The following is a 25,526-nucleotide window of genomic DNA, read 5'->3' as shown; positions in this document are numbered from 1 at the left end:
TCAGCCTCTGGGAAAGCAGACCAGGGTTGAGCCAGCTGGCCACTCACCACAGTGGCCCCACTGTCAAAAAGGAGAAGAAAACCAACATGTATTTTGACCCTACCAGATGTCTGTCATTACATTTAATCCCCAGAAGATCCACATGAGGAGTCTACATCTCTTTCATTTTATATATGAGTAACCTGAGGCCCATAGAGGTTAGCTAACCTGCCCAGAGTCACACAGCTGGCAAGTGATGGAGCCAGAATTTGAAGCCATGTCTATTTGGGTCTGAAGTCCATGCTTTTTTAAAAATTTTTTATTGAAATAGAGTTGATTTACAGTCGTTGGGTTAGTTTCAGGTGTACAGCAAAGTGATTCATTTTATATATATGTGTGTATATGTATATGTATATAGATGTATAAATATATATATTCTTTTTTTACATTCTCCTCCATTATAGGTTATTACAAGATATTGAGGAGAGTTCCCTGTACTATATAATAGGTCCTTGTTGGTTATCTATTTTATATGTAGTAGCGTGTATATTTTAATCCCAAACTCCTAACTTATCCCTTCCCCCCCCCCCTTTGGTAACCATAGTTTGTTTTCTATGTCTGTGAGTCTACTTCTGTTTTGTGAATAACTTCATTTGTATCATTTTTTTAGAGTTCATGTATAAGTGATATCATGTGATATTTGTCTTTCTCTGTCTGGCTTACTTCACTTAGTATGATAATCTCTAGGTCCATTCATGTTGCTGCAAATGGCATTATTTCATTTGTTTTTATGGCTGAATAGTATTCCATCATGTATATGTACCACATCTTCTTTATCCATTCATCTGTGGATGGGCACTTACGTTGCTTCTGAAGTCCATGCTTTTGCCACTGTACCAAGCTGCCTTTTTGACACTGAGTTCTTGTATGAGAAAGCCACATTTCTCAGACAAGAAAAAAGTGTATTGGCCCAGCTGTACCTAGGATTCAGGGCTTCTGGTGTCCTAATTAAAGGAGCTTCAGTCCTGAATTAGTGAACGAACGCACAGGAGAGATTTTTATGGGATTTAGAGAGCACAGCTGATTTACCAAATGGATATATTTTCAGAGACTGTAGGGGTTGGCAGTGCTGAGCAGTGGGCGGTTAGTGGGGAAAATGGGGGTGAGAGGGAAACTCTCTTATTCAGGTCACATCCTGCAGTTCCCAGGGCTGTAAATTCCTGCTCTCAAGTGGCAGGTTTGTTGATTTCGTTCACTTGAGCTGTTCAGTTCAAAGGCCCAATAACAAGTTCCCAGAATGTTCCAAACATGGATTCAGGGAACGGGCTGACGAGTAAGCTCCCAAAGGTTGCTCACGAAGGATGATCCCGGAAGAAATATTTGCATGGTGCTGAATTTTCATTCATTAAAAAAGCAGATGGAATTCACCAACAGAGAAAAAAAAAACTCTCTGAAACGTGCCAGATTAGGAGTCAGAAACGTTCCAGCAGCCTCCCGGGGCTTCAGAGTTTATTCACCCGAGGTGAAATGAAGAGCTGAGTGGTCTTTCAGCAAACACAGCGTGTTGCAGAGGTGTGAGGCTCAGAGTCAGGCACCGGGGCACAGGGGTGAGTCATGCTCTCCGGGTCCAAAGGGGCGCAACATCTGTGGGGCAGAGAGCTGTGCAGGCCTGGATTTAAGCAGGTCCCTGTCAAGATGGATTCCCCAGAGTGGGACCATCTGAGGAGTTAAAATCTCAGGGTGTGCTCAGAGCTCACCTGCCAGGTGAGGATAAGGAAAGGCCATTTCAGTCCGTGCAAAGGCATAGAGGAGTGACGCAGCATGGTGGCCTGGGAGACCCTAGCACTCCCATCTTTTTATAGCTTGTAGAACAAGAGGAGGTGAGAGGGAGAGACGAAACAGGCCGAAGTACCAGGGTCTTGAATGCCATGATAAGGGCCACGGAACCAGTGGAAAGGCCAATGCTGGAGACTCACAGGATTGGCATCATGGGTGGCCTTGGAGAAGAAAATGGGCAATCGGGCTTGCCAGAAATGGCTCTCGATGAAGTGTGGGCTTCAGCGTGGGGTGATTTGGGTGTCTTCCACTTGGAGGCTGGGTGAACTTAGGCAAATCCCATTAGCCAACATAATACACTTAAACTGCCCAGCATGGTCAAGGTCAAACCATGGGACCCGACAGTGTCCTCATCTGAGAAATGGGATTAATGGTTATGCAGTCTGCCTTAGTAGATTGTTTGTGAGGATTTCATGATGTAACTGTGGAAAGTACATGACATAAAGTCAAGTGTAGATGCATCAAACTGGTAACTGATATTATTATTGTCTCTGTTGTCATTATTCAGACTATTTAGTATATGTTAAGCCCTGGGAACCCAGAGCCAAATCTGACATTCCCTTGCCTTATGGAGTTTGCAGTCTAATTGGGGAAAGAGACCCCAACCAAATCCTAATTCATGATAGGAGCTGGGTCGGCTGGGGGGTGGTGGGTGCCCTGGGCGATCATTGGGCCGGTGCCCTATTGGTACTCACCAGATGTGAGCTCCTTTCCCCAGTGAGCAAACACAGGTGGTTGTGGAGGCACCATGGCCATGTTTGTACTTTCCTTGTAGAAATGATGGAGGCTAAAGGGAGTAAAGTTTGCTGCCCCTGTGCCAGAGAAAGTGACAGAGCCAGCATTCAGACCCAGGCCAGTGAGGCTCCAGGGCCCAATATCTTTCCTGAGAACCTGCCAATCCATCCATCCATCCATCCATCATTCATCCACCCATCCATCTATTCATCCATCCAGCAGAGATTTATTTTTTTTATAAAGTTTTTTTTTTTTTCCTTTTCTTTCTTTCTTTCTTTTATTTATGGCTGTGTTGGGTCTTCGTTTCTGTGCAAGGGCTTTCTCTAGTTGTGGCAAGCGGGGGCCACTCTTCATCGCGGTGCGCGGGACTCTCACTATCGCGGCCTCTCTTGTTGTGGGGCACAGGCTCCAGACGCGCAGGCTCAGTAGTTGTGGCTCACGGGCTTAGTTGCTCCGCGGCATGTGGGATCTTCCCAGACCAGGGCTCGAACCCGTGTCCCCTGCATTGGCAGGCAGATTCTCAACCACTGCGCCACCAGGGAAGCCCCCAGCAGAGATTTATTGAGCACCTTCCACCTGCCAGGCAGTGTTCTATGGGCTGAAAACACATCTGTGAACAAATAGGCAATATTCCTGCCCTCATCGGTTTGGCTGTTTGTGAGGGAGACAATCACTTTGCAAATCATCGAACTGATAAATATATAGTTCGAGATGCTTATTTTTGAGGAACAACTTTCATGCAGTAAAATGCACTCTTTTAGTGTAATCCAGTAAATTAATCCACCATAATGAAGACAGAGAAACAGTTCCATCACCTCCAAGATTCCCTCTTCCCAGTTCCTGGCAACCAGTGATCAGTTTTCTATCCCTATAGTTCTGACTGTTCCAGAAAGTCACAAAACCAGAGTCATATTTCTACAAACTTTTGAATCTGGCTTTTTTACTTAGAATAATGCATTTGAGGGTTTGCCATGTTGTGTGGATCAGTAGCTTTCCTTTTGATTTCTGAGTAGAAATCCTTTGGATGAATATACACATTTGGTTTATCCATTCACCAGTTGTACGGCATTCCAGTTTTACAAAATTATAAATAAACTATTTGCATACAGGTTTGTATATAAACTTAAGTTTCTACTTCTCTAGAATAATTACATAGAAGTGGGATTGTTGGGTCATATGTAAATGTACATTTAACTTTTTAAGAAACTGACAAACTGTTGAATATAGTTTCATTTGCTTATTTGCCATCCACATACCTTCTCTGTGAAGTATCTGTTCAAATCATTGCCCATTAATTTATTGGGTCATCTGTTTTTTATTATTAAGTTCTGATAATTCTTTATATATTCTGGTTATAAGTCTTTTACCAGATATATTTGCAAATATTTTCACCAGTCAGTGGCTTGTCTTTCTGTTACCTTAATAGCATCTTTTTAAAAGCAGATGTTTTAAATTCAAATGAAGTCCAATTTTTTATTTTTCATTTATTGATCATGTACGAGGTGTCATTCTAAACATCTTTTCCTCCCTCATAAAGATTTTCTGCTTGTTTTCTTGTAGAAGTTTTATACTTTGGGGTTTTGCATTTAGAACTATAGTCCATTTTGAGTTCACTTTTGAATATGTTGTGAATTTTCATTGATTTACAAGGGCTGTCCAATTGTTCCATCCAGCATTTGCTGAAAAGGCAATTCTTTCTCTATTGCACTGGCTTTGCAACTTCATCAAAACTCAATTGACCATAAATGTATGGGTCTGTTTCTGGATTCTATTCTGTTCCATTGATCTATTTGTTTATGCTTTGACTAATCTCATACTTTTCCTTTCACTTCATAATAATACTCGGATCAGGTAGTTAGAGTCCTTCAACTTTTTTCTTCTTTTCAAAATTATTTTGGCTTTTCTATCCTTTGCCTTTTCATGTAAGGAAAGGGCTTTGTGCCCAGTCTTTGTAATGAGTACCCAGTGAGGGTATGTAGAGAGGAGTCGGTGAGTAGTGCAAATTCCTCTTGTATCTGGACAAACAATAGTTCTATTCTCTCACTTAAGTTCTTACACAACCTTCAGCAATTCAGTTAAATTAAGCATCTTAATTTAAGTCTCCTTACTGTCTTCTATGGCAGCCCTATTTTCTTCCCATGTTCTTCCCAAGGTAAGCCAATAGTCACATCCCAAATCTTGTTGAAGGCACCCGTCTTTCCTTAAATTTCAGACTCAAGAAAAGTTCAAGAAAAGTTATGGTTTCATAGATGATCGAGCTTTTTCTCACTATTAGGCTGGGAGTGACACTCTTTCCAACTCCTACATTTTAAACAGAGTAGAATTGTTTGAGGTCTTTCTAAGGATTATGGTGGAAAAAGAGAGATGCTGATGGGATAGATGATTAGATTGGAAGGGTCAGGATAACTTTGCTGAGGAAGTGACTTTTCAGCTAGGTTCTAAAGGATGAATAGGTGTTGTTCAGCACAACAGGTGGAAAAGCACTCAGGAGATGGCAACTCTTTGCCTAGACCCTGAGGCAAAAAGGAGCTTGTCACATCGAAAGAACCATAAGGAAGCTAGATTGGCCTGAAAGAAGTAGGCAAGGAGAGTGAGCCTGGAGACATGGCGGGGCCAGATCATGTGGTACCTGTGTACCCACCAAAGCTTTTGACAGTGGGAAATTTTAATGAACATTATGGGCCTTAGATAAACAGGGATCTTGGAATCCTTTAAGAGAGTAACACTATCTAAATGAACTTTTCCATCAGCCTAACATGCTATTTAGATGTTTATCCCCCATTTCACATATTAACTGTGTAAAATGCACTTGATTCTAACCCTGTGCTTTCAGTTAGCACTTTCCATCATTCTCTCTGAAAACTTTCCAAGGGTCTTTTTTTTTTTAATTTACTAATTTAATCTGACACATTTAACATGAAGTAGTTTTCTGGTACTGGTGCATCATTAACTTCTGTATCTCATCAGAGCTTCTCAGCCAATTAAACTTTCCCTGCCGTTCCTTTTCTCATGCAGACAGGTGAGGTCCTACTGGTCCACACCTGAGTGGCGTCTTACATACCTTAATGAAACCACTCTTCTGTTACTATTAATGCTACTAGCATCACCAGATAGAAAGAAATTATCAGACTGATGCAGCAGATTCATTTCATCTCAAATTAATACCTGAGTTCATTTGCCAAGATAAAAAGCCAAAGAAACATGAATTGCCCCCAAGGGATCCAGACAGAGGCCAGGCACCCTGCTCATCTCTGCTTTCCACAGTTTTTCCACACACTCTAATCAAAGAATGATGATGGAGCTCTTGAATCATTTGGGGAACATGTACAACATGTACATTTGTGAGTTGGGCTTTCATTTATGTGTGCATTTCATTTCCCATTCAATAATGAATTGATATAATAATAACTAGCTCACATCTATTTGGAACTTGCTCTGTGTCAGTCCTTGTTCTAAATGACTCACATATAGCTTTGTGCTAATCCCTGAGGTTTTGACCCTGACTTAGTCATACCCCTATTCAAAGAGCTCACAGTCCAGTGAGAACGGTGGACATGTATATCCGTAATTACAGTACGGCATGATCAGTGCTGCAAGGGAGGAACCAACAAGGGTTTGGTGAGAATCCAGAACACTGATGTACTTGGCCAAGAGAGGGGAAAAGAAGGGAACTGAGAAACAGGAAGGGACTTGAAGAACACTCCACAGAAGGTGTAAAATTTGGTCAGGGTTTTGAAGTATGAGTAGGAGTTCATGAGTATAAAAAATAAGGTAAAGATTACCAGGCAAGTCATAGAAGATTAAACATAAAGTGTATCCTATTCTTTAAAGTTGGCACAATGGGTATAATAAAGATAGTGGCCAAAATATGAGGAGGTTGGAACCTATTTTTAGGAATTTTTCATGCTAAGGAGTTCGACCATTATTCTACAGTAAATAGAAAAATTTGGAAAGATTTTAATTAAGTGATTTGAACATGTGAATGATAATACAATGACAACAATGTTAGATTGCATTTATTGAGCACTTACTTTGTGCTCAATAAATACATACAGAACTTCATTTTCTCTTCTCAATAACTTGATGTAGCAGACATCGTTATTCGTTTTTACAGATGAGGAAAACCAAGGTACAAATAAGAGGTTAGGCATTTTGCCTGAGGCCACTGTGGCAGTAAGCCTGGGAGCTGGGGTTCAGGTTCAGGTTGAATAATCACTACACTCACACCTTCCGTCTCTCCGTTCCATTGATTCTACTGACTTAGAAAGGTGTTTGAGGAGTAAGTGTAGTGGGATTAAAGGGCCCCAGGCTGGGATAGGGGAGGAGCTGTCATGAGTCCAAGCAGAAGTGAAAAAGGACCAGAGAAGAGAGGAAGATTCTGGAAGGGAAAAACGATGAGTCTCGAGAATTAATCACATGATCCAAAACATAGGCTGGACGAGGGGCAGGGTCCATGAGACTCCCACGTTTCTGACTTGCACAACTGAGCAGCCCATCGACAGAGACTGAGAACCCAGGAGAAGGAGCAGTTGGAGAGGGAGAGTTTGGTTTGGACAGATTGAATATGCCATGCCTGTGGGGCTTCTAGGTGGAGGTGTCCAGATCTGGCACATCCTGCCAGCCGGGATGTGTGAGCCACTGTGAGGCTCAGTGGGCAGGAGAACTGGGCTCTGGTCCCAGCTGGGCTGGAAGCCATGGAACTCCTCCAATAGGCTTCGGCTTCCTCACCTACAAAATGTAGGGGAGGAAGGAAATTACCTTGAAGGTCCCCTCTAGGCTGAAATGTGGTAATTCTATGTTCCCAGTCCAGAAGGACGCAATTACCTGTAGAGACCGATCCTGGAAGCCAGTCAACTTGTAAGCTAGACATTGAATAGCATTGCAACACTCCACTGCAGCAATCAAAGCCTTCAGGAATATTCATAGAGCTAAAGCAGCAGACCAATAATTATAACTTAGGAGGTTTCTGTGGGTTTTCTCCATATTTTTAGTCTAATGAGGAAGTAAACTCTGTGTGGTGAGGATAGGGGGCAAAGCCCACCACGTGCATATTTACATGGCCTCGGGGTGATCTCTTTCAGACGACACCCCATGTTCTTGCTTTTCTGGAAGGCCAATTCTCTGATGTCCCTTGGAATCCAGACTCACTTTCCATTTAAAACCTGCACTGACAGAATTGCTTAGCTACTGGTAAAAATGGTTAGTGGGAAGTGGGGCTGATCTATCCATGCCACTGGGCCGTGCCGGGGAGGCAGCTTCCGTGGAGCCTGATTTCCCCCCAGCGTATTCATTCTTGGGCTCACAACTATCCATGGAGCATGCAACATGCATGCACACCGTGAAGGATCCTGGGGATGCAGCAGGGAAGGAAACAGGTGTTGCTGGGGAATGTGATTCAACAGCCACTTTTATTAATGTGCATGCTAATGGCGAACCACATGTTTTTTTTTCTTTTGGACTATGTTGAAACCTTAATTTCCTAAATTTAGAATACCCGGACCTTCGTAAATACTCTTGATTTTCGTTCCAATTGAATTCACAGATTTAATGCATTGACGATGGAGAGATTTTGGCGTATAAAACATATAAAGTATATATTGTGTGTGTGTATGTGTCTCTGTTTTATGATACATTATTTTCATTTTCAGCATGTGCATAAAGATGGTGTCATGTCTGGAGTCTGAAGGAGACAGGGCAAGGTCTGGTCGTCATTCTGGATGACCCCAGAGAATGGGGAAGGCCTGGGTTCAAATGAGGCTCAGAGCCACGGTAGCTGTGTCACCTCTCCAAGCCTGGCTTCCTCAGATGGAGATCATGATCGTACTCGCCTCTCAAGTTCCTTCTGAGGATAAAATGAGATAATGCATGTGAAACTGTAGAAAGTGTTCCATAAATGTTAGCTTTCCTGAGGAGTAAATAATATATGTAAAGAAACTTGAAGAGCTTCTGGCACATGGTAGATGCTCAACAAATGGCCACGTTAATAATGCAGCTCTTGGTGTTGTAAAGAAAACCACTGCTCATGATAATAATGGAACAGCTGCATTGAGGGCCCCTTGAAAGTGGTAAGAGCAGCCTTACCGTCCACGCTCTTCCACTTGCTGTCTCCACGGCCCTGAACTTACCCCTTTACCTCTCTGTGTGTCTGTTTCTTCATCTGGGGCTTAGGGTGCTTTGAGCATGGGTGGGGGTAATTATGAAGGAATCTTTGTGCCCTAGAAAGCTCTGCGTGACTGTTTTGTGCATGATGATGATGGTTACAGTGGGCATTTTCTATGGCTCAAAATAGATGCAGGGTTGGCCCTTACCCCACCAGGGCATTGCAAGAAGTTTTAGTTGTTTTTCTTTCTGGAAGACCTTGGGGAATTTCATTCATCCATCACCCCTGCAGGCGTACCCAGACCTTGGGCCCTGGACATCCTTTCTGGGCGAGACCATAGCCAACTTCAGCTATCTGCTTGGTTTGTCGTTTGCTGTCCTGGGCTCCCCCTTCAGGGTTCCTTCATCACTCACTCTGCTCCAGGGAACCCCCAGTCCTAGCCTTGCCAGCATCAGCCCAGAACATCCTGGTCCTTTCCTCAGTGAGACTCAGCTGCAGCTAGCCAAATTCCACGTCATTGTGAAGATTAAATGAGTTAATACCTGCTAAACTCTTAAAACAAAGTTTGGTGCATGACAGATGCTCCAGAAAGATGAGCTATTTTTATTAGCAGTGTGTCAAGAGCTTAGAGCAGGGCTTGGCACATAGCGAGGGCTGTACTGGTGTTGTTTGCTTTTTTTTTATACGATCATTCATTTATTTAGTCAGTCAACAAACTTTGCCCACGTGTCTTCTTCATGCCAGGCGAGACTTGGGGAGCCAGGGAGAACATGACCGTCCCTGCCCTCAGGGAGCTTAAAGTCTAGCAAGAAGCAGACAAATAAGCAAAAATGCAGCCAGAATGTAAAAAATCAAGAGATGCCTGGGGAAGGTGGGGATAAAGAGGAAGGTCTAATCTAGTCTGGAGGGAGGGGAATGATAAGAAAATAATGATAGCAGAGATGTATTTTGAGGAATACATGACACATGTAAAGAAGCCTGCAGAATGGTACGTATTCGGTTCCTAGAAGTGGTAACTCTGAAGCTGCACCCTTTGTGAGAGAACCTGGTGGATTAGGGGAGAGAAAAAGAGACAGATAGACAGACAGGGTGTTCTAGGAAAAGCAAGCAGCGTGTGCAGCTGGAGCCCAAGGTGGCCATGGGCAGCCCCTGGGCCGTAATACAACTTAGAAGATCTACAGGTAGGAGCTGAGGGGCTACAGAATTTAAACCACCCTCTAGGCCACATGGGTTTCCAGCCCTAGTACTTTGTACTGTTCCACTGAAAAATCAAAAAGATTCCAGGATCAAGTCTAATAAATTTCCAAACCATGCTTGCTATTGAGTCATTAAAGGCGCTAAGAAATCTACAAGAAAGAACGCAATTGAACCTCTTCATTTCCCAGACATGTTTGTCCTCAGAATCCTTTCTCCTGCAAAATCTATGAGCCTAACATGGCTGGTGGCATTCCTGGGAATACAGATTGTGAAACAGCCATCGTGATAGGAAGACCTTGAGGCAGGGTACTGCCGTGGTCTGAGTTGCATATCAGAAAGCTAACTCCCCCAGAAGCAAGGACGGACTGGAGAAGGAGACTCTGGAAGCCAGAGGACTGGTGGAGAAGCTAGTGCAGGAGACCAGGAGGAAAGAATGGGGATCTGAACAAGGGCCATGTGTTGGCGAAGAGGAGGAAGGGGATACAGGAGCTGAGGAGGGAGAGTCATCCGGCATTGATGGCTGAATTTAACTGTTCCAATAATTGGAACCCCCTGAACCTGGAAGTCAGGACCAGGAGTTCTGACTTGAGCCCTGAGTTGGTGAGTTGTGGCCGAGGCAAGCCACTCTCGCCCCTCAAGCCCGGTGTCCAATTCTAACACAGAGGGGACGATGACAAGATGGTTTCCAAGGGACCCTGAACTTCTGCCATGCTGACACTCCTAGGCTGTGAACTGTCTCTACTTCTGAAGCGGGCAAGCAATGTGCTGGACCAGCTCTATGGCACCAGGGTGAAATTGACATGCACTGATTAAGTGCCTACCATGTACTAGGCTGAGTGCCAGGCTCTGGGACAGAGGGAAGGAAGGTAGAAGCTTTCATCAGGACCCATCCTCAGGTAAGTCCATCACCCCTGGAAGTCACCTCAGTATAGGAGAAAGGACTTTGGAATCAGATACCGAGAGAGGCTAATCCCAGCTCTGCCATCCCAGCTGGATGACCTGGGGCAAGTTCCCAGCCCCTCTTACTAGTTTCCTGGGGCTACACAACAAAGTCCCACAAATGTGGTGGCTTGGAGCAACAGGAATTCATTCACTCACAGTTCTGGAAGCCAGTAGTTCAATATCAAGGTGTCTGCAGAGCCGTGCTCCCTCGGAGGTGTGGGAGAGGCTCCTTCCTTGCTCTTCCAGCTTCCGGGGGCTCCAGGGCTTCCTTGGCTTGTGGCCACAACCCTCCAGGCTCTGCCTCCTCCCACGGCTTTCTCTTTCTCTCAAATCTCCCTCTTCTTTCTCTTAGAAAGGCATCAGCCATTGAATCTAGGAAGGGTCCACCCTGAATCCGGGATGGCTTTATCCTGACGTCTGTATTAATTACATCTGCAAAGTTCCTATTTCCAGATAAGGCCCCATTCACAGGTACTTGGACATATCTTTTGGGGACACTGTTCACCCAGCTACACCCCTTCATGTCTCTGCCTCCTCATCTGGAACGTGAAGATCATTGTAGGCTTGTTTTATTGGGAGGTTGGGAGGATGAAGAGAAGTAGTACGTGTAAAATCCTTAACAAAGCACCTGGCGAACTGTAGTTTCCATACTCATTCATTCATACCTGAAATGATGGTGACAGGTATGTGTCTTGTACCTGTCCTTCAAGCTCTAATCGTATATGATGCCCTCGCCTCTAAGCACTGATCCAGGCCACTAAAGCGGCCGTTTTGGTGGCATATGGATTGTGACATAAAGGTTGTTTATGTTCTATCAGCCCCAAGTGTGCAAGGGAGGAGAGACTGTCACCTTCTCTGGGAGTGGGGTCACAGGCTGCAGACATTTGTCACTTGGTTGGTCACAACAGCCAGGACAGAATTGGTCAACAGCCAGGACAGAATTGGTCAGCTGCTGCTTCTATCCTGAATTCCAGGTGGGCATGGGGCTGCCAGGCACCACAAGGATTTATGGGGACACCTGGGCACGCAGCCTCTCCTGCACTCCTGGGCGTGTCCCTGCCTCCCTCACTGTCTGAGCACATGGGCTGGGCCAGCAGCTGTCAAGGCCCTGGTTCTGTAGAATTACATCTACACATGCAAAGACCAGCATGATGTGGCTCCTTCTCTCCTGGAACCCTCAGCACGGAGGGAAGAAGGACAAGTACACAGATTGGGGTGCAGGGAAGGAAGCCCCCTCTGGGTTGGAGCTCAGCCTCAGGCTCCCAGTGGGATGCAGAATAGCACAGCTTAGTGCCTGGAGCTGCTAGGAAATGAAACATTTTCTCACTAGATGTTTAATGAACAGGTCTGATTGCCACCTTTGAATTCAGGTTGATTTAGGATCGATAGGAAGGGGCAGACAGAAAGATGCTGGAAATGCCAAACTCAGCGGGTCTGTAGACTGATAGGTCACGAGGCTGAGGAGGATGAAGTTTAGCACGCTTCGCAGGCTGACTGCGTGGACCGTGGGGAGGCCGAGCATGATCAGAAGCGGAGGTTTGAATGACAATTCTAGCCATAAAAACCATGCCCAAGATTCCCGGAACGCTCACAATAGACCGGCCAGGCATCGGGCTTAGCTCTCAGCCTGCATTGTTCCTTAATCCTCATAAGAACCCTATGAATACACTGTTTATTCTTGTTCATGTTTTACAAAACTGAGGCAAATAGAACTTGTTAATTCAGCTCCAGCCCCACTGACCTTCTTCCTGTTTCCCATCACACCATGTTGCTTCCTTTGGGAAGCTCAAATTACCCAAAGGGACATTTCCTCAAACTCCCAATCACATCTTCCCCAGTGCAGACTGAGTATGTTTCTGTACTCAAATGTTGATACGAACCTTATTTCAAACTGGGATCCGACCAGTGTATAAGACGCACCTCAGCTCTGAACTCCCCTGCTGTGTAACTTCCTGTGCACCGCTGTCCCTCTCTGAACCTCTTTGGTAAAATGTGTCAAATGATAACATGGCCCTGAGGGTTGTTGTGAAGAGGAAAGGAGAACCCTTGGGTGAAAGTGCTATAAAATACAAAGTAAATGGAGAGGGTCTCTAGAGGGCAGCTGGGATCTGGCCGCTGGTCAGGTTCAATGGTCCAGCTGCCAATCCAGAGCCCAGATTCGAGTGTCCATGTCTGCCCTCATCTGCCTCATCTGGCCCTCCCCGATCCCACGCCGTCTGAATGCCAGTCTGAAAATTGAGTCGAGATGTCTTTAAACACAACATGTCCTGGTTCCCTGCGAGAGAGTTTGGCTGCTCTGACACCTGTAAAATGGAATTACATCTACAAATTAATTTGCTAGAAATGATCCACATTTCCCAAGACTTTCCTGGAAGCCAACATGAGCAATTAGAGCTGGAGATGCACTCCTGGCCTGGTGAGTTGGGGGTGAGGCAATGATGAACCCACCACCCATTAGCTTAGGAAGCAGCAGGGCCAGGGGACCCTGGAACAGCTGCAGCCCCGAGGAGTAAGGATCCATCACCCAGGAGCCTCCACCCTCCACTTGTTTATTTATTGAGGTGAAATTCACATAACGTAAAATGAACTGTTTTCAAACAGAGTGGCATTTAGTACATTCACAACGTAGTGTAACCACCACCTCTGTCTAGTTCCAGAACATTCATCACCGCACAGGAAACCCAGTGAGCAGTTGCTCCCCATCCTCCCTCCCGGCCCCTGGCAACCCCGATCTGCCTTCTGTCCCTGTGCATTTACTTATCCTGGATATTTCATACTCGATCCCACCTATGCTAAAATAAAACTGCACCTGAGACAGGCACCAGGCACAAAGGGCTCTAAGCATCCTAGTTGTTGGGACACCTGACCTGGTGTTGGTGCCAGAGCAGAATGACATTTAGCAAGGTTCTTAGCCCCTTGGGGGTGCAGTTTCTTCTTCTTAACTCAGACTTTACTCCCCGTGCTGACCGTGATTCATGCTCCAGTAAACCCTCCTCCTCCCCAGACTTTCCCTGACCCTCCCTGAGAGAACGCCCTGCACAGCACACTTGGGGTGCCCCATTTGTATTCTGTCCCAGGTGTCACACCGGTGTTTCCTGTGATGCCTGCACCTTGTTCTCTAGCCATCTCATGGCTTACAGAGGGCAGAAACCACGTGGCATAGCAGATGGAGTACTGGCTTTGCCATCCAGAAAGCTGGGTTCCTGGCCCCGCGTCCTCTCTGTAAGAGGCAAGGAGTGTAAAGTGAGATGCGCAGTGATGTTCTTTTGTCCTGTCGTTGGCAGCCCCAGAAGTGTTCCAGGTGTATGTGGACGGAGGCCCCGGGTACTCCTACCCCGTTGACTGGTGGTCCCTGGGTGTCACGGCCTATGAGCTGCTGCGGGGCTGGGTAAGATGTGCGCCCGTGTGGTGAACGCGAGGGCTGTGGAAGTGGGGGGCTCAGCTTCTACCAGGCTTGGGTGGGGTGGAATGGCCCTGCCGCTGGACGTGCACCATGCCGGCAAGCAGCCCTGGGTGTCAGTCCTTATTGCCCGTGTGCCAACTCCAAGGTCCTGAGCATTAGAAAGCTCTTAACAAGCTTCTGGTCCCGCCCCTCATTCTACTCACAGGGACAGGGATGTCCAGAGGGGGAGGGTCTTGTGTGAAGCTCAGCAGCTGATCTGTGGCAGCTCAAACACCCAAAGCATCTTGGTGTCATGATTTCAAACGCTGTCCTCTTTCAACCCACAACGTGATGTGCCCGTGCCCAACTTTCCAGCTTGGTTTTTTGTTGTTGTTATTTTAGTTCCAACCTTCCCCGAATACGTAGCTCAGTGTCCTATAAAAATGGGGCATTCAGTACGTATTTTTGTTTTATTTCTTTTAAATTTAAAAGCTGAAGATGACTAATGGAGCTATTTGGCAACTAATAACTCAGTTTTATTTTAGCAGAAAGACTTATGACAAATGAATTTCGAGGCTTTTTTTTTTTACACAAGTATCATTTGAAAATGCTGCCACTTAACCTCTCAGGACCATGGTTTCCCCTTTATACAATGGGGATAGTAACATCCTTTCAGTCTATTCTGTGGTGCTGAAGTTATCCTAGGATCGACGCGCCCCTAGACTGGGACACTCAGTTTGCGTATTACCCACCTTATAGCTCCAGCACCCAGCACACAGCTAGAGAGTCAGTTCCTCCCACTGGCTGATGCTTTAACATTGTCTCACGGTCATCTGCATATATGCATATTCAGGTGGGTAGAGAGCGTCCCTTGAGGGCAGGAGCCCCCAGTGCATAGTGATAACTGGTGGGAATGAAGGAAGGAAGGAATGATGACAGCTGTGTGAAAACCATCCAAGCTATGTGAGTGTTATTAGTTATCACCCTGTGGTTCAGGCAACTGGGGTCTCTCTTGATCTCAGTGACTTCCCCTGAATTCCTCAAAAACATACTACAGTACATGATGTTGTTAGAATGCAAAAAATACGTATATGAACTTATGAGTTTTCTCGGGCACTCTCCCCATCTCCCTGGTTGGTTCCTTTGTCGTGTACTGGTTCTTTGATATACATGCTCCAGGAGGGAACGTGAAGGTCCCCATGATATTTGTATGAACCAGAGACCACAGACATCGCCAGATGACGTTTATCATGGAATCAATCATACAAATGACCTTGGCAAGCAGTCGACCTAAGCATGATTGGTCATTTGCCAGCAGAAAGTATATTCTCTGTCAGAATACAAGTCAGAACAGTCAAAGATGATGACTTGGCAAAAAGCCCCAAGGGCTTCAAAATAAAACGTTTCATTTTCAATTTATCTGAGTTTTCTGCTCAGGGATCCAAATGCCACTTTTAATAGAAGAGGGAGGGTCACGTGGTGGGATCGGGCCTTTGGTGTGGGGACAGAGTGAACAAGAATGCCTGTTATGGGTTAGTGTGACTCTCTCTCCCAGATATCTTGGTCTGTTCATCTCTGACTTGAAACACAATGGGTTTATGCAAATAGTTTATTCTGTTTTTTTAATCCTGGAAACGATCACATTTAGTCCACAAGCTATACTGAAAAACACTCATACTTTTCCATGGACTATGTGCATTTAGAAGTTATCCTTCCTCATTGAAATTCCTCCATCATGTCAGTGACAGCATCCCCGATAGGTGATCACCCCCCCTGTTCCTTGATTCCCTCAGGATCCAAGGGGGCTCCTTACCTCCAAAAGATGAAAGTCATGATGGGAATTTTCTAACACATATTCTAAGATCATAGAGTTGGAAAGCGTTAGAAATGAAAGGTGTGGGAGATTGAAGGTATTAATATGGTGTGTTGGCTCCAGGCCTAGAGCAGAAAGGGACATCTCTCCCGAAATGCCCCATCAGGAGAGCAGAGGAGTGGAGTGCCATCAGTGGGCTTGAAACGTCAATGCAGAGAATTCTGTGAGCCTGCTTGGATCCTGCAGCCCAGACGAGGGGAGTAACTTGTACCCAACTTTCCTATGGGCCCAGACAAGAATCTCAGTTCTCACCCTGAGACCTGCTAAGTAAAAAAAAAAAAAAAAAAAGACTCAAGAAGGCGCCACCTGGAGAGTTCCCTTTTGAGCACATTATCTCTGGGACCGTGACCACACCCCCTGAAGAGAACCCCGTGGGGACAGAGAGGAGAGGGAGGTTTCTCATCCACTGACCCGGAGAAGGGACTTAAAGGTCTTAGCCCAGCCCCTGTTTCCCCACCTTCCAGGCTCCTTGACGGCATCCCTGGCAGTGTCACGCACCTGTCCACTGGTTTTCCTCCGCAGGCACAGGGCTCTTATCTCCAGAAAGAACCTGTTTCATTTTTTTAAAGCCCTAATGGCTAGAAAGATTTTCCTCTTACTCAACTGAAAGCTGCCTCCTCGTGACACAGAAAGAGGATCTTGGAAGAATTCACAGGTTCAAACCCTGGCTCTACCAGGCGCCTTGTCTGTGATCTTAACCAAGGCCAATAGACAGACCAAATGCTCAGAATCCTCCATCTGTTAACTGAAAAAATAATAATAATAGTAACACCTACCCAACAGGGTGGCTGTGAATATTAAGTGATTCTGACGATGCAAATTACCCAGCTCTGTGACTGATAAAGGGTCGGCACTCGGTCCATGTCAGCTCCCCTCCCCTGGTCTCTCTGATTCCCACGCCGGGGGCCTGCTGGCAGGCCTGCATCCTTTCCAACTTAGCACCTCTCAAGGTGGAGACAGGCCCTGGGAGAGGAGCTGAGTCACATGTGGCTGCGGACCGTTAGTGGGGAGGTCCCGGGCCCGGTGGGCAGGGGTCCGGGCTCCCATCCACACCCCATGTGCCTTGATGCTGTGATTCCGCCTTAGTCACTTAACTCATCTGAGCCCTGGCTTCCTCCTTCATGAAATGGGGATGATGAGGCCGGCCTGCGGGGTCACCGTGGGGATTCCGGGAGAAAATGTAGGCGGAGCACACGCGGTGTCCAGCACACAGGAGGGATGCTGACTGCTACATAAATGTGCACGTGGCGATGATTCTGAGACAGGTAGCTGCAGAGACAGTGCTGATGACTTCTTCTTAGAGGAGCAGGGAAGAATTTCTGAGGGACGAAGCGTTAAGGGGGATCATACATGAGTTGGTTGGGAAACCGTGTGAGCAGAGACCGGGAAGGGCAGCTGAGGCTGACACAGCAAACATCTTAGACTGACCAGCAGTCAGAAAGACAGTCTGGGAGCTGTCTAGAAAGGACCCTGAGGTCAGCTGGAGGCACTGGCTTCATTCTGTAGGCAGTGTGGTGCTGTCCATGGAAGCGACAGCACGGTGGTCAAGTGAGAGTCTGGGCTTTGGAATCACATGTTTTGGGGATCAAATCCCAGCTTTGTTGCACAGTTTCTGAATGTCTGGGGTGAGCCTATTTCTTGTCTGTCAAATGGGGAGAACAGTGGTTGCAAAGCGCAGGGTTCCTCAGCCTCAGCTCTACGGACGCTTGGGACTGGGTACTGCTTTGTGACAGGGGCTGCCCGGTGCACTGTAGGATGTTTAGCTGCATCCGCGGCCTCTACCCACTAGATGCCAGCAGGACTTTGCCCCCACCCGGTAAGGACAACCAAAATGTCCCCAAACATTGCCATATGTCCCCTGGAGGGACAGATTATCCCCGCTTGAGAACCACTGCCATAGAGTAATCAAGGGGACTAAAGGAGATTCTGGTAACCAAACGTTGTCTTCTACATCTGTGACTCTATTTCAGTTTTGTAGATAAGTTCATCTGTACCCTTTTTTTAGATTCCACATATAAGTGATATCATATGATATTTGTCTTTCTCTGTCTGACTTACTGAGGGATAAATTGGAAGATTGAGATTGACATATACACACTACTATATAAAATAGATAACTAATAAGGACCTACTGCATAGCACAGGGAACTCTACTCAATACTCTGTAATGACCTATACGGGGAAAGAATCTAAAAAAAGAGTGGATATATGTATATGTATAACTGATTCACTTTGCTGTACACCTGAAACTAACACACCGTTGTAAATCAACTATACTCTAATAAAATTTTTAAAAATAAAGTTGCAACTCCCCTCCTCCCCCCCGCCCACAAACACCTCAGGCCCTCCTTTTTCTCTAAGACACGTTAACACCATGTAATATCTATTTTATGTATTTTGATCGTCTATTTCCCCACACTAGAATGTGAACTCCATGAGGTGGGGATTTTTCTGTTGTTTATTTACTAACGTGTTCCCCAGCCCCTAGAGCAGAGCTTGGTATACCTTGGGGACACAATATTTGCTGACTAAATAACAGATGGATAAATAAAGTCTCAGTCAAGTTTCTTAAAAATAAATAAATAAATAAATAAATGAGATTCTGAATGTCAGATCACTGGCCCATGGCCTTGCAGCAGGGGGTGGAGCCCTAAAAGCCCACGCTATGGTGCCATGAGGACTTCTACCCTCTCTGCTTCCCCCCAACCACCTCCCTCATGTGGTGTTACCCTTGCTTTTGACCCCTGTCAGCACTTCTCCTTAGGGTTCAGTAGACAGAGAAGGCGTGGGCGATGGCTAATAGAGGGAGGGGCGTAGCCCTCCTAGAGGTTGGAGCAGAACTAAGAACCGCTGGGCACACACCGGATGGTGGGCTCAACCACAGAGACAAGGAATCTGTTGGTATATTAACCCAAGAAAGGGAGAGAGGCAGCCCTTGGGTTAAGCACCGCCTTTCTGTCCCTCGGTAAAGCAAACAGAGAGAGCCCTGAGCTGGGAGTCAGAAACCTGGGGGGAACTGAACTCTGGGACCTCGCCCCTCCAGGTTTTATATCTCCATAAAGGGAGGGGTTTTCAAGCTGTGTTTCCTGGAAGTATAGGACCCTGAAGAGGTGATTCAACAGTTCATACGGGAAAAAAAATGTTTCTCCAGGCTTTGGAGGTTTAAATAACCCAGGGAACTGTTATTCCCTTTCATCTGTTCTATGTTTGGCATTTTGAGTAAAAAGATTTGGGGGAAAAAACATTGGATGAGGTGGTCCCCAAGGCCCAGCTCAGCTCTAACAGTTAAAATAACAGGTCTACTGCAGTTCTTTTCCTGTTTCTTCCATTTCTCGGTAAATTGACAATTTTTGTAAACTGAGTTTCCTGGAATAGAGACGCACCTGCACTCTATAACGAGTATATCCAGTGCCCTGCTGCCAAAATCACTTTCACCAGCAGAACATGTAATTACTTTACCTTATAAAGACCACTTGGTTTTCTGAGTCAAGACATCCCAAGGCCAATGAGTGAGAACCGAGCATCCGTCGAACTCTTTACCAGACGCAGATGGAATATGGATCTTAATATGTGCCAGTATCTTGTCGAAGGACCTGGCTTTCTCCACAGCCACGCAAACAGATTAAGGCTGAGCCTGGAGCTTAAAGGCGCAGAGCTGATTTTATTTTATTATTTTAAAAAAATTTTTATTGGAGTATAATTGCGTTACAATGTTGTGCTAGTTTCTACTGTACAGCAGAGTGAATCAGCTATACGTACACATATATCCCCTCTTTTTTGGATTTCCTTCCCATTTAGGTCACCACAGAGCACTGAGTAGAGTTCCCTGTGCTATACAGTAGCTTCTCATTAGTTATCTATTTTATACATGGTATCAATATATATGATATGATACCATCATATGATATATCATATGATATATGATATCAATATATGTCAATCCCAATCTCCCAATACATCCCACCGCCCAAACTCCCACTCCATCCCTCCCCCTCCCCCTCCCTCTTGGCAACCACAAGTCTGTTCTCTATGTCTGTTTTAACCGCGTGGGGTCTCCCTCTCTGATGCCGCCTGTTGTCCTTTGGTTGCAGAGGCCATATGAAATCCACTCGGCCACTCCCATCGATGAGATCCTCAACATGTTCAAGGTGGAGCGTGTCCACTACTCCTCCACGTGGTGCAAGGGCATGGTCGCCCTGCTGAAGAAGGTAAGGGGGCAACCGCCAGCCCGCCTGGCCAGGGAGCTGGGCACTCGGTGCAGTAACAGGCAGACCAGCAGATTAAGGAATGAGAAAACGAACGGCGGGACAGCGGTGGAAATAATGAAGTCAGCGGTGCTCTAACGCCTCCTCGTAAGCACGCTCACCATCCCGCGTCAAGATCACAAAGCCGCTGGAGAGGGTGGCTTGTAGTCACGTCTGTGACAACAAAGCCCACAGGCTCTTTTCACTCCACGGCAAGCTTCTAATAATTAGAAATATTTAATGCATATAGCTCTTTAAAAATTTTACAAATCGTCTTTTAACTCGCTGACCTTTAAGGCGTTGGGCGTGTCCTGACTTCTCCTGGGAACTGTTGCTAGTAGAATAAAGCAGTGGTTCTCCAGCATGGTTCCTGGACCAGCATCCCCCGGGAGCTTGTTGGAAATGCGGATTCTCAGGCTCCACCTGCAGACCTGCTGAATCAGAAATGGTGGGGCGGGCCCTGCTGTTTGTGTTCTGATAAGCTCGAGTTCAGCATGGGCAGTGGGTCGTGGCGCCCTCCTTCTGAGGCTGGCATTCAGCTAAACTCACTTGGAATCCTCCGAGACACAGAGTCGAGCCTTGCATGTGGTCAGCATCAGTCACCTTTAATGAAGGAATTATGATGACGGCAGCCAGCACTGGTTGAGGGAATGTTATATGGGGGCTCTGCTCATTTAGTCCTTACATGCCCTGCGAGAGGAGTAGTGTTAGTGCCCCCATAGTAGAGATGGGAAAACTGAGGCTCGGGAAAGCAGATCATTCACTCACTGCCACAGGGCTGTTAGAGGCAGAGGAGGATTTAAATCCAAGCTTTCTGAACTCCTGCTGTCAGCTCTTAATCCCTCCAAACTCTGTAGATGATTTAGGGAATTACTCATTAGTTAAATTGCTTTAGGGGAGATTCACCCCCTGGGTTTTAGACATCAGTGGTCCCTAACCAATTGCTGATTGGAATCACCTGGAAGTTCTACCCACCCGCCAACACCTCCACCTCCCACCCACCCATGGAGTCAGAGAACTAACTGCTGCCCTAAACGGTGACCAGCCCCCTCCACCACCGCCCTACCCTGGGCACTGAAGCAGCGTCTCTGTTTAAATCTGTACCTGTCATTTTGGGGACAGGTCCTAGAGAGAGGCCACCGTGATCAGCAGGTGGGACCCTGCCAGGTGCCCCTCCCGTGGTGTGACTGTAGCCCACTCGCTGCAGTGACGGGCGGGAGCCGACTGGCGGGGGTCCTGACTCCAGCTCCCACCTGCCAGCGGCTGGCTGTGGCATCCTGCCTTGGTGTGTCCCAGCTCCTCACCCACCCCCTTTGTGTCTCATCTGAATCATGAGCCGGAAGTGGAAGAGTCACCATTATCCCTCCTACTTGCAGAGGAGGAAACATGCACAGCGCAGTCAGCAGCTCCGCCGGGGCCACACTGCTACCGAGTGACCCTCCCAGGGCTGGGCCCCGTCTTTCACTTTTAGCCTCAGTGTTCTTGCACCAGATAAGCTAGTATTTTGAAAGCTGAAAACCCCTCTGGATGCAAGGTAATATTGTACGGCTATCTTTTTTCTTTTACTGCATCACCCCTTATTAGCAGAAACTCCATTTGAAAGGATGCTAAAAGTTGACCCCTTGGCTACAAATGAGGCCATTCCATTCAGACTGCAGAGGTCACCTCATAGCTGTCCAGGGAGAAATTTTATTATGCTTTTGTGCATCCCATTACCAAGCTGAAAGTCCTAAAACAAGGTGGCTAATTCTTTTTATTTTTAATTGGAAGCCTCTGCAGACCTCATTGAGAGGTGGCATGTCACAGGGTGCGAGCTCCCAAGGGGAGCACGGCGGGCGAAAATCTAGTCCCTGTCCAAAGAGCCCATTGCTGGATGACCTCCCAGCAGCCTGACCCCTCAGTTCCTCCCTGGCTATAAAGAGATGAGTGTAGGTGACACTTCCAACACAGCAGCCCAAACAGGGCAGGACATTCATGGAACGCAGAAAGCAGGGGCACCTTCATTTTCCCAAGACTCCGCCTTCGGATTCCCCCCAAAACCTCGGTGGGGTGCACTGCCCAAGCGAGCACGTTTGCCCTTTGCCTGCAGCTCCTGACCAAGGACCCCAAGAGCCGTCTGTCCAGCCTTGGTGATGTCCAGAGCGCACCCTACTTGGCCGACATGAACTGGGACGCGGTGTGGGAGAAGGCCCTGATGCCCGGCTTCGTACCCAATGTGAGTGAGGTCCTGTTCGACGGCATCCCGCCCTGTGCAGGGTCCCCCGCCTGGGCGGGCAGGAAGACGCCAGAAGCTGTCCAGTGGGGGCCCTGCTGGCCACGGTCACTTGAGCACCAGAGGAATCACGTTTCACTGAGATTCAGGGTGGATTTGTACCTGATTTCCGAGGTCCACACCCAGATGCCTGCAGTTGTCCCCTCTGGCCACACTGTTTCTTAGCTCCATACCTGTGAACACACTGCTTCCTCTTCCAGGAATGCCTTTCTTGTCCACTTGGAAATCTCCTACCCCTCCTTCCAGACTCAGCGTAAAGCACAGCAAGTGGTCCACTGGAGGGTCTTGGTAACTGCCTTCTGGATAAGGAGCAAACTCAATCATTGCCTCCTCTGGGACGTTTTCCCAGCCAGCCCCTCCACCCCCTTACCTGGAGTGGATCTCACCCTCCCTGGTTCCCCACTGGACAGGTGCCTAGGTCTACGTTAGCGGTCAATCACGTTCTGTTGCGTGCACCTGCCATTCCCCGAGAGCTTCAGAGGGTGGGTTGGCTGACCTTCGCCTGAGAGAGATCCCAGAGCAATGGGTGACCCCAGAAGCTGCTAGAAGACCTCGATATGTGCTTGTCACATGAGTATGGATCAGTTAATGATAATAGCCAATAGGGTTAAGCGTGTTCGAAAGCTTCATGTACATTATGTCATATAAGCTTCACAACAGGGAAGGGGGCCCTGTTAGTAGTCTCAGCTTAAGCAAACTGCCCACAATTACTCAGTGAGAAATTGGCAAAGCCAGAGCTTGACCTCAGGCAGTCTGGATCCAGAGCCTCCATTGAAGGAAGGAAGGAAGGGAGGGAAGGGAGGGAGGGAGGGAGGGAGGGAGGGAAGATAAATCAGGCCAGGAAAGACTTGGGCCTGGAATCTGACCTGCTCACCGGGAGAGGGGGAATGGTGGGGGACAGATGTGCCACCAAGGGAAAGGGGACTATTAGTGGAGCCATAGAAGTTGGCAGTGTGAGGAGCCCGGCAGGGGCAGGTGGGGGAGAGCTGTCAGTACAGACAATCCCAGTGGGGACTGTTCTGCTGGGACCTCTCTCCAGGATCGAGAAGGGAAAGGGAAAAGAATGTAGAACTGCTCCCCATCAGACCACCAACAAAACAATAATAATAATAACTGTGATTAACATTTGTTGGTACCCACCCTGGGGCAGGGACTGGGCTAAGAGCTTTCCCTGCATTGTCTCACCCCAGCCTTGCAAGCTCGGAGCACTTACCCTCATTTTACGGTTATGGAAACTGAGGGCCAGAGAGGTTGAGGGACTTGCTAGTGAGTGGAAAAGCCAGGCCTTGCCCCAGTTCTATCTGCAAAGCCCTGGTTCCTCCTCCTGCCCTGGCCATGGCAGGGCACTGGCTGACATCGAGGGGTGAGGCAGCCTGGCCAAGGCAAGTTTGATGGCAGGTAGCAAGACCCTCGCTTATAAGTTGGGGTTTAAGGCCAGGGCTCCCATGGGAGGCGGCTGGGACTGCAGGGCAGCAGAGGGAGTGGTCAGTCATTGCAGGCCCGCCATGGATCAGGAAGGACCCATTCTAGAAGATTTGCAAACACTATCTCAGTTAATCCTCATCACCCCACTGAGCCTGCTGCATTTTACGCAGATGAGGAAACTGAGGCAGAGAGAGGTTATATGTCTCCCTCAAAGACACGCAGGTGAAAGGTGAGGCTGTAGGACTCCGTGGCAAGGCTGGCAGCCCCCCCGGGGTTGTGCCTGGTCCCTCTCCTCCCTGGCCCCCATCCAATCAGGAACAGGGTCACCTACTCAAGGACTCACTTCTCACTTGGCCCTACATGAAGAACTTTATTAACTTATTTAATCTTGCATGAGGGAGGAATGCTTATCCAGACTTTACAGGTAATGAACTGAGTCCCAAAGAAGTTAAAAACTTGTTCAAGGTCAGAAAGCAGCAGAACTGGGTTGGTGTTTCTTCTGAGCACCTTCAGGGCTATTGATGTTATAACCACCAGACTGTGCTGCCTGAGAGGGCCAGCATCCTGGGCTGGGTCTCAGGATGGAAAAGAGCCACCTGGGATAAGTCAGGGAGACCGATACTGCTCCTGACCAAAGTGGCAGGAGCCCAGCCTAGAGCAGGGCCAGGCCTGAGGGTCAGCTGGCTCTAGCTGCAGGAGAACAGGGAACCAGGATGGGGAACTGGGTAGATTTTGGCCAGAAATGGTATTTTTAAATGGAATTGTTAAAAATGATATTTATAGAAAAGGTAGTAATGACATGAGAAGGAGAGTATGAGAAAATAAGTGAAAAGAACAGATTGGAAAACTGAACTCAACCTCACAAAATGAACATACGTAAGGAGATCAAGGGAACATGTGGATGTTAATAAGTGGGGTGTGCAAGGTAGGCGGGATTATGGGGATAAATGAATGACGTGTGCAGCAAGGATGTGTCACCGTTCATTATCAGGAAGAAAGTGTAGCTGATGTATCCCATAGGAGTAGTTCATTGTTACTTGTTGAATGAATGAATGATTTATTGAATGAATGGATGAATGAATGAATGAAAATACAATTGAATGGCACGGAACAAAGACAAACCGTGTTTTCTTTTCCATTTCCTTTCAGAAAGGGAGACTGAACTGTGATCCCACATTTGAACTTGAAGAAATGATTCTTGAATCCAAACCACTTCACAAAAAGAAGAAGAGGTTGGCAAAGAACAGGTCCAAAGATGGCACGAAGGACAGCTGTCCTCTGGTGAGTGCTGTCTCAGGAGCAGACCCCAGGCAGAGAGGAATCCTATACTCCAGTGAATATGATTGAGCTGCTTCTTAGCCAGATGGGGGGCTTGTCACTTTGCCCCACTAAATACGTTCATTTGCAGTCAATAAAATGCCTCCATCGAACAAGTGGTCTTTCATAGCAGGACGCTGTGAAAGCATCACTGGAGATGGACATATCCGTGCTCTCATCATTCACATTAGCACTGTTCCTAGTGCAGGAACCTCCGTGTCTGT

General features: G+C 47.1%; 1 protein-coding gene across 1 annotated transcript in view; it reads left to right on the top strand.

Moving 5' to 3' along the window:
- Positions 1–25,526, top strand: part of STK32B (serine/threonine kinase 32B) — a 341,842-nt gene that overhangs the window by 296,473 nt on the left and 19,843 nt on the right. The window contains exons 7-10 of the mRNA XM_061191226.1: positions 14,074–14,177; positions 20,136–20,252; positions 22,378–22,503; positions 25,135–25,266. Coding sequence (XP_061047209.1) covers positions 14,074–14,177; positions 20,136–20,252; positions 22,378–22,503; positions 25,135–25,266 — 479 coding nt within the window. The remainder of the gene's footprint in view (positions 1–14,073; positions 14,178–20,135; positions 20,253–22,377; positions 22,504–25,134; positions 25,267–25,526) is intronic.

The sequence above is a fragment of the Eubalaena glacialis genome, chromosome 5, assembly GCF_028564815.1.
Source record: "Eubalaena glacialis isolate mEubGla1 chromosome 5, mEubGla1.1.hap2.+ XY, whole genome shotgun sequence".
NCBI lineage: Eukaryota > Metazoa > Chordata > Mammalia > Artiodactyla > Balaenidae > Eubalaena > Eubalaena glacialis.
The sequence above is the reverse complement of the archived record's forward strand: the minus strand, read 5'-3'. Positions and strand labels throughout refer to the sequence as shown.